At 43.8% G+C, this 14,280-nt stretch overlaps 1 protein-coding gene across 1 annotated transcript in view; it reads left to right on the top strand.

Moving 5' to 3' along the window:
• Positions 1–14,280, top strand: part of FGD6 (FYVE, RhoGEF and PH domain containing 6) — a 90,812-nt gene that overhangs the window by 65,517 nt on the left and 11,015 nt on the right. The window contains exons 7-15 of the mRNA XM_040408919.1: positions 1,779–1,935; positions 4,138–4,225; positions 5,837–5,887; positions 6,615–6,673; positions 6,813–6,884; positions 9,968–10,036; positions 10,416–10,499; positions 10,586–10,665; positions 13,361–13,463. Coding sequence (XP_040264853.1) covers positions 1,779–1,935; positions 4,138–4,225; positions 5,837–5,887; positions 6,615–6,673; positions 6,813–6,884; positions 9,968–10,036; positions 10,416–10,499; positions 10,586–10,665; positions 13,361–13,463 — 763 coding nt within the window. The remainder of the gene's footprint in view (positions 1–1,778; positions 1,936–4,137; positions 4,226–5,836; positions 5,888–6,614; positions 6,674–6,812; positions 6,885–9,967; positions 10,037–10,415; positions 10,500–10,585; positions 10,666–13,360; positions 13,464–14,280) is intronic.

Genomic DNA, 14,280 nt, shown 5'->3' with positions numbered 1-14,280 from the left:
AGCCAGTCCTGGTTGAAGATAGAAGAAATAGAAAAAATGCTCCAGCACCACGATGGATAATGTGAAAATCCCGGTCTTTATTGTCATCAAAATTCAGGATCATGACCAAGAACACGATTGTTCGAAACGCGTAGATCTTGGGAACCGGTGGGCACCAGTGCTTTGATTGCTGTATCTACCTGAATTTTGGTGACAATAAAGACCAGGATTTTCACATTATCCATCGTGGTGCTGGAGCATTTTTTCTATTTCTTCTATCTTCACCGATTGGAGGTTGTTTGGGCCTTGCAGTTTTACTTGGAGATCTCCGACTCTTGTCGACGTTCGGTCTCTTGTGTTTCCAGGAGGTCCGCGCAACGTTTGACAGCCCCCTGGGTGGCTTTCCTCCGCTTCATCAGAGTGGCTATTACTGAGGTTACCGCACAGAGGTCAGGGATCTGCCTTTGGTGTCACCGTTTATTCCACCAGATCGGTAGGTGCCTCCTGGTCCGGAGGCATTTGGGCTTCCGCCATGCATTTGTGCAAGGCGGCCACCGGTCTTCTTTGCACGTCTTACCATGTTCTACAGGGTGCATACTTGGGCTTCGGCGGATGCCGCTGGGGCCGCCTGGTTTAGCAGGCGGCGGTTTCCTCTTGCCTTCGGGTGCTTCGCCTTGGAGCTGTGGTCCCCCCATTTCTTGGACTGCTCTCGAACGTCCCAGGGTCTCCTGTGTCCCCCAAGGAATATGGGCGAGAAAACAAGATTTTTGTATAACTTACCAGTAAAATCTCTTTCTCGCTCTTCCTTGGGGGACACAGCACCGACCCTTTCATTGTTTTTTCTACACGGTTTCTGGACTTGGTTTACCCCATTGGGTAGTTGGCTTGTTGGTTCCTCTTTTTGGACATTGCCTTTCTCACTACTTGGACACGCAACTGGCAGTCTCTCTCTCCAGGCTGAGGGTATAGCTGTGGAGGAGGGGCTTAACAGTTTTCACTTAGTGTCACGCCTCCTAGGGAGTTGAGCTATACCCAAGGTCTCCTGTGTCCCCCAAGGAAGAGCGAGAAAGATATTTTACTGGTAAGTTATACAAAAATCTCGTTATTAGGCCTCGTTTACATTTTATTTTGGCTGAATTTTATTTCAATGTAAGAAAATAAAAATATTCAGATTTGCAATACATTTTATAATCCATTGTCATCAACAAGAGTCACAAAGGGTTAAAAGTAAAATAAAATATAAATCATACTCTCACCGCTCCACTGCCGTTGCTGTTCTGATGCTAGTCCAGTTCCCAGTGCTCTTTACGTCCTGATCATAGCTTGACTCAAAGGCCCATTCAGCCAATTGGTAGCTGAGGCAGATCAGTGTTACAGTAAATGATTGGCCTTTCCTGCCTTCAGTGTGTCGAGCTGGGACCAGAAAGTGTAGAGCCTGTCAGCAGATTTGTACCCATGAACCTGCCTGACCTGTTACATGTGCGCTTGGCAGCTGAAGGCAGCTGTGTTGGTCCCATATTCATATGTGCCCATATTGCTGATAAAAATGAAGTTTTAACATATGCAAATGAGCCTCTAGGAGCAACGGGGGCGTTACCGTTACACCTAGAGGCTCAGCTCACTCTGCAGCTGCCGCACCCTCAGGACTTTTTTAACTGTAGATAGAAAGTCCAATGCAGACTAAAAAAGAAAATGGTTATTTTCCATTTAGGATTTGTTGGTAATGTTTAGAGCAGTTGGCCATTGTAATACACAGTTTGTGATATTTGTCCATATAATAAGTAGGCTTTTCTTTGTAGGAGTGAGCAACAAAAAATAGCTGATATTTTTGTGAAGAAAGGTCCGTACCTCAAGATGTATTCTACATATATTCGAGAATTTGATCGGAATGTGTCATTACTCGATGAACAATGCAAGAAAAATGCTGCTTTTGCTGGAGTAGTTAAAGATTTTGAGGTAATAAAAGGTGTAGTGTCTTATATTATAATAATCAGCTTAACTTGGTTATTTACAGCCTGTGAAGGTCACAATAATGTCATAGACTGTGTTCAACGGGTATTGGCAGCATATCCACAAGATATTCTCCTCTGGGACCCTCAGCTATTGGGGAAAATGGGGACCACCTTCTAAATTCTGTGTAATAGTGTCCACCACAAATCGACAAATGGGGACTACCCCCTGCTTTCAGTTAGATGAGGGCACCAGATATTCCATTTAGGTTCACATGACAATTATATAGTGTGATAAGTGACCAGACATAGAAACATAGAATGTGTCGGCAGATAAGAACCATTTGGCCCATCTAGTCTGCCCAATATACTGAATACTATGGATAGCCCCTGGCCCTATCTTATATGAAGGATGGCCTTATGCCTATCCCATGCATGCTTAAACTCCTCCACTGTATTTGCAGCTACCACTTCTGCAGGAAGGCTATTCCATGCATCCACTACTCTCTCTCAGTAAAGTAATACTTCCTGATATTACTTTTAAACCTTTGCCCCTCTAATTTAAAACTATGTCCTCTTGTAGCAGTTTTTCTTCTTTTAAATATTCTCTCCTCTTTTAGGCTACTTTCACACCTGCGTTTAGGTCGGATCCGTCTGGTATGTGCCCAGACGGATCCGCACCTATAATGCAAACGCTTAGATCCGTTCAGAACGGATCCGTTTGCATTACCATGAACAAAAAAAAAAATATATATATAGATCCGTTTGAAAATTGAGCCATACTGTGTCAACTTCAAACGGATCCGTCCCCATTGACTTACATTGTAAGTCTGGACGGATCCGTTTGCCTCCGCACGGCCAGGCGGACACCCGAACGCTGCAAGCTGCGTTCAGGTGTCCGCCTGCTGAGCGGAGGCCAAACGGAGCCAGACTGATGCATTCTGAGCGGATCCGCATCCATTCAGAATGCATTAGGGCTGGACGGATCCGTTCGGGGCCGCTTGTGAGCCCCTTCAAACGGAACTCACAAGCGGAGCCCCGAACGCAGGTGTGAAAGTAGCCTTACCTTGTTGATTCCCTTTATGTATTTAAAAGTTTCTATCATATCCCCTCTGTCTCGTCTTTCTTCCAAGCTATACAGGTTAAGGTCCTTTAATCTTTCCTGGTAAGTTTTATCCTGCATATTACAAGATGGGCCTCAGGCCTCATGCACATGGCCATTGGGCGACCGTTCCATGCATTGGGGACTGCAATTTCGGTCCCCAATGCACGGGGAACATCCGTGCAGCGGGCCGGACCCATTCAATTTGAATGGCTCTGTGGTCTGTCCGCAACGCAAAAAATATGACGTCATATTTATTTGCAGTCCGGAACAACGGAAAGAAACACCATGGAAGCACTCTGTAGTGCTTCCGATATTCCGTTCCATGACTCTGTTTCGCATCTCCGGAATTGCGGACCCATTCAAGTGAATGGGTCCGCATCCGTGATGCGGGGTGCACACGGCCGGCAGCCGTGGATTGCCGACCTGCCGTTTGCGGGCCGCGTGCATGAGGCCGAATACAAATGACATACAGAAGATGCTGCTACTGTAAAGTATATTGAGTCACTGCAGCATTGTGTAGGTAGTTTGACATCAAGGCAGCAGTCTGTCTGTTTACTATGTAAAGACTACTGTCAGGTAGCTCCTCCGCGGGTATTGGCCACAAAGATATGGGAACTGAGCTGAATTCAGAATATTACTGTTTTGTTTTTGCATTTTATGCCCATATAGATCGGTTATAATCCCATCATATAGAAAGCAATGGATTTTGGCTGCTGCTATACACTGTATTACTTCATTCGAAGACCTAATTCACACTTTGATCGAACACAAGAGATAAAAAAATCTTTCCATTAGACTCTGGTCGCATCTGCATGGTGGCTTCCATTTACTGTGTTGTGGATCAATCAGGCGAAACACATCAGCAATGCCTGAGCCCATTGACTTTTTTAATGGGATGTGTCCGGTTCCATTGTTTAGATGCACATGTGAACACAGCCTTATACTTTTACACTCCTGGTTTTTGCTACCAAATACTCATGCAAAGTACTGTTGTATGAATGAGGCGATTACTTGTAATTTTTTTGTTTTACTGTTTAATATTGTATGTGTCTGGGGGATGTGTGGTTTAACACCGTTTTAATGTAATGCAATGGATTCTTTCAGATGAGCCCTCGCTGCGCACACTTGGCTCTGAAGCATTATTTACTCAAACCGGTTCAAAGAATTCCTCAGTACAGATTACTTTTAACAGGTACATGAACGAGTTTCTGTAAGGCATGCTAGTAATTTCTTAAAAGAAACCTTTCTGTATTAGTACAGTCATGCCAGCTGATTTTATTTTCTAATGTATTAGGGAGTATATCTTTCTGATTATTTTTACTGGTCTTGTGGGTTGTTCCTGGTATGCCTTGGTTAAAGGGATTATTAAAAAAAATAAGATGCTTACCCTTTGGAGTCCTGTTTCCAGTGCCTAGCTCTAGGCTTTGATTACCAGGCTGTAGTGGAGAAGAAGACCAGAGAGGCAGAGGAGTGGGTGGCATTGGAAGTGAGAGTCCAGTGGGTCAGTATGGGTTTTATTGTCACGTTATTACAGTCCCTGCGTTTGGACAGCCCCTTTTAATACCTACCCAAAGTGGTCCAAGGAGGGACAACTGGTGACAGGGCCAGGGGCATCCCTCCCTTATGCACAATATAGAATAAAAGACTCTTGCCTCTTCCAAGCAACTCCATTCCAGCACTGACTGGCATGTGATCACTGAGGCCAGTGAATGGCTGCAGATGTACATGTGAAGACAGGACATCCTGCTTCCGGTCCACAGGGGACCGGAAGAGTTGGGAACGTGACCAACTATGCTGGAACAGAGCTGCTTGGAAGAGGTCAGTGTCTTTTTTTATTTTTTTTTATTTTTTACTTTATTGTAAACCCATTCCCCCCCTCAATTAATTTTGAGTTAGGGGCTGGGCAGCCCCTTTAATGTTGGTGTTAATGATTTACAAGCACCTTTGTATGGAATAAGGGCTTGCACAGCCCTTCTTATTCCCCTCCATTTGTCCCTTTGTTTATTATTGCCTGTAATATGAGAGATTAGTTTGTCTAGGCCCCTTTTGAAATATTACATCCAGAAGTCGACATCAAAGCGGAGCATTTCAGAGCCTGCTGGAGAGGAGGCCTCCTGGTTTGCCCTAAACTATGCAGCTCTCTGCTCATTGTGCATCCACTTCATGTGTTCACCTCTGTGCCACATCAAAGCAGGCGGGTTCATGAAAGACACGCTCTTTATATTAATGAATGTCTCCGCTGCATTGTTTTGTTTGGTTTTTCTTTAGGTGATGATGGATTTATTGTCTTGCTACTGTATATATTTTCTTGGCATTTCCTCTGCTGAGATGAGCAGGAACTGACGACAATTCTCCAAGGGATTCTGCACATTTTATATAAAGATGTTGATGTCCATCTCTTTATGTGTAATGTGTCATGGTTATCTGTTCTGTTTTAACTACTTTTTATTTGGAGATTATTTTACTAAGTATATTAATTGATTAAACCTTAAAGAGATTCTGCCTCCTTCAATCGGATAGAAGATTCTTGTCCGTAGTCCAGTTGTTACTGTATGTAAGTCATGTTGTATGGAGCACACAGTCAACATCTAAATTGCTCTGTATTCTGCTGATAAAGTAGCCACCTAGTGGTGATAAAGGGTATAATAATTTTTTAATGAGCATCTATAAACTTTTGTGTATGCAGTATTTGGTTCTGTTGCATTAAAATATTCTTGCATGCCTCTAATATTCAACAATTGGACAGCAGATTTTTGTCATATATTTCAGCTTTATGAAGCATTTTTTTTTATTTTTTTTTTAGATTACCTCCAGAATCTGTCACAGGAATCATCAGACTACAGTGACACACAGGGTAATGCACGCATAAATATACCATGATATGCAGATCTTTAAATGAGTTGTCTCATGAAGACCCCTGTCTATGCACTCTATTAGAGTATGTGGATGTCATAGAGGTGGATCCCCTGCTCAGGACTTGCTTGAAAACACTGGTGGACCCGAGCCATACTTGTATTACATGGATGGCTATTCATCTGAGTGGCCACCATGTAATACTACATTTTCCTTAAAGTTGCCATAGCCGACCGTGGCTTCCTCCAGCAAAATCGACTATGTGTCAGGGGTGCACCTGCAAAGTGGGTTGTCGTTAATGAGACAATTCCTTTTAAAAATATTTAGGTCATCAGTACGTGATTGGTGGAAGTCCATCTTCCGACATCCCCTCCGGTCAGCTTGCCAAGCACAGTGCTGCTTGGTATTGCATCTCTGCCCCGTTCACTTGGGCCATGGGACCGATAAACGTGACATCACTGGCTAAGAAGAGTCCACAGCTCTCAACAACTGATAGGCAGAGGGACATGGACCCCCACTGTTCTGAAACTGATGACTTACCCTGAGGTCATCAGTATTAAACGCTCGGGCAACCCTTTTAAAAATGTGCATGCCCTGAGCTGTTCATGGCAGGTCATCACCTACTTGTTAGCATCTTCTAGAAAGACTGTCTGATATTGGTATTTTCTCTAATATTTTGAGACATTTTAAAGTTATTAATTCACTTTTTATACTTTCTCCCTTTGTAGCTGCCTTGAGTGTTGTCATTGAAGTTGCTAATCACGCCAATGACATCTTGAAGCATGGGGTAAGTACCCAGCACGGCATAGTTAGAATTGCTTTGACCTGGAAGTTTATTCAGTGGTTAAATTCACTAATGTATTCTGCTAGTTTATTTCATTCATAAATAATGCTTATTGCATGTTTTTCTTATTTCTTTTTGTAAGGACAATTTTCAAAAGCTTATGCAGATTCAGTACAGCCTGAATGGTCACCATGAGATTGTCCAGCCAGGGAGAGTATGTATAAAAATCATTTTCACTTCTCATGTTTTAGTAATTGCAAATATTTCAGTCTTTTTTATGTGTTTCCTATTGACTGCTGGTATAACCCAAATGTGTCTGCCGTTAATTCTACATTAGCTTCATTTAGATCAGAATTATATTGTGAAAGTGCACAATGTTTGCTTCTCTGTTTTTTTCCGCTACAATTTAGAAGAGAAGATTTATCTTATTCAGATTAATACCTCCTATGCCAGTGATGGCTAACCTCTAGCACTCCAGCTGTGGTGAAACTACGACTCCCAGCATGCTCTATTCATTTCTATGGAGTTCTGAGAACAGCCAAGCAAGTGTGCATCTTGGGAGTTGTAGTTTTACCACAGCTGGAGAGACGGAGGTTAGCCATCACGGGCCTATGCTGTTATTTGACATTTTGCTAGTAACATTTCCAGTTGAAAGTGGTGACCAACATAAATATGCATTGCGCCAACCAACTTTTGTCTGATACTGCATGAGGTTGGCAATGGCACAATCTGTAAGCTGCCAAGCTGCTTTTTGCTTCTCCGCTGTCATTGGCAATCTTGTTTTAAGAGAGTGGTTGCTAGTGATTTGCATATGCTGCGTAAGGGCCTGTTCACAAGGTGGAATTTGCCAGCAGAATTTTGGGATGGACACCGGACCAAAACTCCAGCAGCGGCCGTGTGGGGTCTGCCTCCCATTACTTTCAATTAAAGGCAGCACTGCAGTTTGCAGGCCACTGGTTTAACCTCTTACAGACACAGGGCATACAGGTATGCCCTGATATTCGAGTCCTTAAGGACACAGGGCGTACATGTACGCCCTGTGTATTCCCGATCACCGCCGTGCGGCGGGCGGTGAGCAGAACAGAGTGCCTGCTGAAATCATTCAGCAGGCACTCTGTGACGATGCCGAGGGGGGTCCTGTGACCACCCCGTATCGGTGATCGCAGCAAACCACAGGTCAATTCAGACCTGCGGTTTGCTGCGTTTCCGGGTCATTCAGGTCTCCGGTGACCCAATAAACCGGAATAGGATGGTGATCGGTGGTGTGATAATACACTACAAATCACCATCCTTAGATCCTGAGAGGTGGCGGTGACATCACCTCTCAGGATTGCATCCTATTGGCTGGACGGGCGGGCGTTAACTTCCCCCAGCTCTGCTCTCCTCCTCCACACTGCTTCCGTGGAGCCAGGAGAGAGGAGCCCGTCCATCCACCTCTTAGCTCAGCACCCCCACGTGAGCCACCATAGTGCCATCTGGCACTCAAAAGTTATTAGGGACAGGTTTAGGGAAAGGTTAGATTAGGCAGGGAGACTGAGGGATAGTTTAGGGAGGAAAGTTTTTTTTTTTTTGTGCTTCACCCTGATCGGGTGTCTGGGGTCCACAGCACACTCAGCTGTGCGACCCTAGACACCCCAGGGGTGTTGTAGCTTGCCCCCCCCCCCCCCCCCCCCCCACACACTTTTTTGGGGCACAAGCACTTTTTTTTATTTTTATGTGCGTGTGCTGACTGTGGCCGGCACTCTTAGCATCCGGCCACTGTTAGCGCATCGCCCACCCCACCGCTGATCAGCTTCGGACCGCTGATCAGCGAGTTAGAATTTTTATTTTTATTTTTTTTCGGGACTGTCATATTTTTTTTCTTTATTTTTCTTTATTTTTTTCAGTTAGGTTTAGGGTGGGTTGGGGTAGGGTATAAGTGAACGTGAACACCCGTCCCCCCACACACACTAAATAAAGTTTTACACACACGCGCGCACACACACTCCCCTATGGCCCGCCGGACGTTCTCGGCCGAGGAGGCATACGCCCTGCTTGTCTCCGACTCTGAGAGTCCCAGTGAGGACTAGGATGACCCCACTTTCCTCTTGTCATCCCCGTCCTCCTCATCATCTAGTGATGATGAAGCCCCCAAGTCGGCAGAGATGCCGCCAGGCGGAGCCAGGGGACCCCCATGCCAGGGACCCTGTGGCCCACACTAGTATGAGCAGCCCTGGGGCTCGTACTAGTTTTCCGGCCCACCAGATAATTCCACCTGAGCCCCCTACCGGTGAACTTGTCTGGTGTACCCCAGAGGATTTTGAGCCTATGATTCCTGACTTTGTTGGCCAACCAGGAATTCAGATTTCCACAGTGGGCTTCACTGAATATGACTATTTTAGTCTTTTTTTTCAGTGACCACTTTGTGAATCTGATGGTGGAGCAAACGAACTTGTTCGCCCAACAGTTCATTGCTCAACACCCGGGCTCCTTTTTGGCTAGGGCCGGTGGCTGGACTCTGGTCAGTGCAGCCGAGATGAGGACGTTTTGGGGCCTCGTGCCGTACATTGAATAGTGGCAGTGCTTGGTATTGCAGCTCAGCCCCATTGACTTTCATAGGCTTGAGCTGCAACTAGGCCATGTCACCGATGTACAGTGATGTCACTGGCCTAGGAAGAGGCTGCAGTGCTCAAGACCTCTTCTAACAGCTGATCTGTGGGGGGTCCCTGGTGTTGCACCCCTGCAGATCTGATACTGATGACCTATCCTGAGCATAAGTTATAAATATATTTTCCTGGATAACCCCTTTAAAGCGTGCAGAGAATACGTCTCCCTTCTCATATGGAAGCGATTTGCCTGAAATATTTTTGTATTTACAGATCATTCAACTATAACTGGTCATAATCCTTCAATCTTTCCTACAGCTCATCACTTCTGATTACAACCAGGCTCACACCCCTAATTACAGTATACTTTAGGGTTCAGACTGATTCTTCTCCAAGTGCTGCAGGTTTCACAATTTGCAGCATGTTCTCAAATTGGCTGTGCAAAAATTTTCTACATGTGAATGGGGTTTTGAGACCTCCATTTATGTGTATTGTACTGTACTTATCTGCCACGTCTGAAGGAGTTTACTAGTAGCTGAAGTCCTGTCCTGGAAGGCTCTGCATCAGAAATGAAAAAGCTGTCTACAACGGGACAGGAGGTTTCGAGCTGTAGATGGTAGACTGTACTTAACAAGCATGGTGGTAGTTCATTTTTATTTATTTTTTTGCTCTTTTTTTTTTTTTTGTTCATTGTTTCATTTTGCTTGCTCAGGTTTTTCTGAAAGAAGGGACTTTGATGAAGCTTTCCAGGAAGGTCATGCAGCCACGAATGTTTTTTTTGGTAAGTTGCCAGATTAGTGAAAACATGCCTGAGGAAGCCATTATTGACCATACCCCATAGTAATCCTCTGCACATAGATGAACAGAAAGCAAAACAACTTTGCAGTTTATGTATTTTTCTTGTGTTTATTCACCCTTTATGTTGGTCACTGTATCCCCTCTGCCACCATATTTTGAATAAAAGGCCCCGTGTTCTGTCTTCAAAGGCCTGAAAACGTTGTCATAGTATTAAAAAAACTAAAAACCGTTATCCATCTCTAGTAAGAAACGCATTAAACAGAACCTGCCTGCTTAGATGACGACATTAACAATATGCATGTTGTTATGTTGTATGTAATGCAGAGTAATGGAATATAACATATATATTTTTTTTCCCCTAGTTCAATGATGCTTTATTATATACAACCCCTGTCCAGTCAGGAATGTATAAACTGAACAACATGCTCTCTTTGGCTGGGATGAAGGTAGGTATTTTGTATATAAAGTGCTGTTAAAGGGGTTGTCTGGGTTCAACGGTGATATATTTTATTTCTGCGCTTTGCTCTTCAAGGTGAGGAAGCCGACCCAAGAGGCCTATCAGAATGAGCTGAATATAGAAAGTGTGGAGAGATCCTTCATTTTGTCTGCCAGGTATTATAACCATAACCATATTCCTGGTTATTTAAAGAGGTTTTCCAGGCTCCCGATATTGATGATCTATCCTTAAGATGGGACATCAGTAGCCAGATGGTGGGGGTGGCTATGCTGCGTTACTGCAGCCCAGCTGCAGGGGACAGCTGATCAGTGTGGGGGCTGGGTTTTAGACCCCAGTGATCAGATATTGAAGACCTATCCAGAGGATAAACCCCCTTTACACATAACTTTAACATAGTTTAATATTTTAATATTTATTTTCATTACTTAAAGGTGTTCTATGTTTTAGTCAGTCCCTACATGTTAAAGGGCATGTGTCAGGAGACTTGTACCTATAAAACTGGCTGACCTGTTACATGGGCGCTTGGCAGCTGAAGGCGTCTCTGTTGGTCCCATGTTCATATGTGCCCGCATTGCTAAGAAAAATGAAATTTTATATATGCAAATGAGCTTCTATGAGCAATGGGGACATTGCCATTACACCTAGTGGCTCTGCAACTGCCGTACCCTCTCTACTTTGATTGACAGGGCCAGGCAATGAAAATGTCATCACGCCTGGCCCTGACTTCTCCTAAAGTCAATCAAAGAGCAGAGTGTCCTGCAGTTGGAAGAGCAGAGCCTCTAGGTGTAATGTCAACACCACGTTGCTCCTAGAGGCTCATTTGCATATATTAACCCTTAGGCATGTACCCTTATGCATGTACGGTGCTGGGAGGGTCTTTAAACATTGTGCCTGCTTGTGCATGCAGCGGGCACCATAGCCAGCAAGTCTCTGCCTTTTCAAACAGCAGAGGCCCGTGGCTAATGTCTGTGACTGGCAATAATGCCAATTGCAGTCATTCAAGCCTTTAGATGCCGTGGTCAAGTGCGACCACGGCAGCTAAATAGCGAAAAATCCTTCTGAGTTAAGACCGGATTCCTGTGCGGCAATCGGGGAAGCCAGTTATTTATTCTAATACACCGAGTCTCTTTGAAGAGACCCAGCATATTAGAGCTGCATTTCCTATGTTGGCCAGCAGGTGGCAGTCCAAGATAGAATATCAGCAAATTCAGCTTGTACTTTCATTGTATGGGAATATAGTATAAACTGCAATTCTACCCCACTTTCCCTAGAATAAAAAAATACGTAAACAATAAAAAATATAAACCTCATGAGTAGGGATGAGGGAACTTCAACAGTTTGTGTTCGGGTTTGGATATATGCTGAATTGTGTTATGGATTTAGTTTTGCTGGAGTCCTCTGGATCCGTTATGCAAGCCATAGACTTCTATTATGACAGAATGAATAACGGAATGCCTCTAAAGGCATTCCGTCATGGAATTGCGTTATGGTTCGTGGTAACGGAATCCATAATGCAATTCAGCATATATCACAACCCGAACTCAAATTTCAAAATATGAAGTTCGCTCATCCCTAATCATGAGCGTTGCCATGTCCAAAAATGCCTGTACTATTAAAATATAAAAATATTTATCCCATATGGTGAATGGCGTAACAGAAAAAAGTATCAAAGATTCGCCAATTTTTTCATCACTTCACTTACCCAAGAAAAAATGGTATAAAATGTGATCAAAGGCACACACACTCCAAAATAGTATTAATAAAAACTACAGATCGTCCCGCAAAAAATTAGCCCCCACACAGCTCAGTAGACATAACTATAAAAAAAAGTTATGGGGGAATCAGAATATGGCGATGTAAAAAAATTAATAAAATGTATTTAAAAAGTTTTTATTTTTTCAGTATTAAAACACAAACAAACCTACACATATGTGGTATCGTTGTAATCGTACAGATTTTTCCCCGCTACATTGCATGCCATATTAAGTGCCACTAAAAAGTACAACTTGTCCCGCAGAAAACAATCCCTCATATGTGAACAGAAAAATAAAAATAAAGTTATGGCTCCGGGAAAACAGGGAAGAATAAAAAAAAAAAACTCTGGTATCCAAGGGGTTAAAACCATCATTTTTCTCAGCAATGCAGGCACATATTAACATAGGACCAACACAGATGCCTTCAGCTGGCAAACACATGCAACAGGTCAGCCAGTTTCAGAGGTACAAATCTGCGGACAGATGCCCTTTTAAAAGGTAACCTTGAAAATAAACTAATCACAAAATGTCCCCTTAATGGGACTCCAAGTAGTCTATAGTCTACTGGGAAATATGGCAGCAGAGATATATGTGCCTTTTTGGGCCAGTCAGAAGGTCATTCTCTACTCTTCCATGGGGAAGTATTTCAGTCAAGTAATCCTGAGATTTTACCTGAGCATTTGATTACAAGTTGGTGGAAGCTGCCATTTTGCCCCATTACAGTTCTATTAGTGAGGCAATGACAATAAGGCACAGCATTATATGTAAATAACTTCTAGGGCTACTTTCATGTTTGCAGCACAGGCTGTACCAGCATAGAATGCTGGGAATCGGATGGACCAGAACCGTTGCGTTGCAGTATATTTGCCAGATAGCGGCAGTATCTCCGCTGGACCCCATTATAGTCAATGGAGCCTGGTTGGCGGGCATTCCAGCAATGCCGGATCCGGAGAACTGTGCCACAAATGTGAAAGTAGCCTAATGCACCATTAAAAAGGCAACATCTCACATATTTAAAGTATTTGTCCTCTGAGAAGACACAGTAGATATTGAAATAAACAAGAAATTTAAATGAAGCTTTATTTTCTTCTAACAGCTCTGCCACAGAGAGAGATGACTGGCTCGAGGCAATTTCTGCAGCAATAGAGGCTTATGCCAAGAAGAAAATTACCTTCAATCCCACTAAAAGTCAAGAAGAGGTATGTCTAACAAAAAATAAAGTTTGGGATTATTTAAGGGGATCATGATGCAGAGACATTTTCACCTGAAAGATCTTTCTTTGAAAGAATGTGTCCAGAAAGACCTTTGTCCATCACCTGGTTTCATGGAACGTGTATAGGCATTTTGAAGAACTGTAACGCCCAATATGCGTGGCCATGCCTACAAACAGATCATTAATCATTGCGGGGATTTGCTCTGGTAGGCAGCTTAGCGGACACAGTAAAGAGGCAATCACAAAGTCTTTAACTTAAATAGTTCAGTGTTTATTCACACAAAAGGCTAAAATAACAGTTCGCAGTGTTGGTGTATGTTCACACCATGGAAAGTCCACAGAACACAAACGTCCACCTGGTTAGCAGTTTTTCATTAGCCATCCACTGCAGGCTTTAGGGGGCCTGTTTTCCAGCAATGCGGCTCTCAGCCCTTTAGCACGACACACCTCATGCGGATACCAAAACCACAGCTTCACTGTGAAGTGGAGGATAATCCACCCAGCTGAGACTGCTGGCTGGGTTTTTATATCCCAAACCAAAACCCGGCCTGGAATGTGGGGAGAAGCCACCCACCCTGCACTTTGGCTGCTCTCAGTAAGAGCCGGCCTGGATTGGCTCTACAGCCATACTAAATAACAAATAGTGTCAGTCAGCACTAACTGCCGCTGACACTTAAAATTACCGGCTTTTACCTCACCGAGGCCAGGAATCTTGGTGACACATACCTTCCGTCAATGACTGACCCTTGCGCCTTCCTACACCATATGTTTGTTCAACTGTTGTTTAACCATCAACCAACTTC

This window comes from Bufo bufo, chromosome 1 (genome assembly GCF_905171765.1).
Source record: "Bufo bufo chromosome 1, aBufBuf1.1, whole genome shotgun sequence".
Classification (NCBI taxonomy): Eukaryota; Metazoa; Chordata; class Amphibia; order Anura; family Bufonidae; genus Bufo; species Bufo bufo.
Note: the sequence above shows the minus strand (reverse complement) of the source record. Positions and strands in the feature narration are given on the sequence as shown.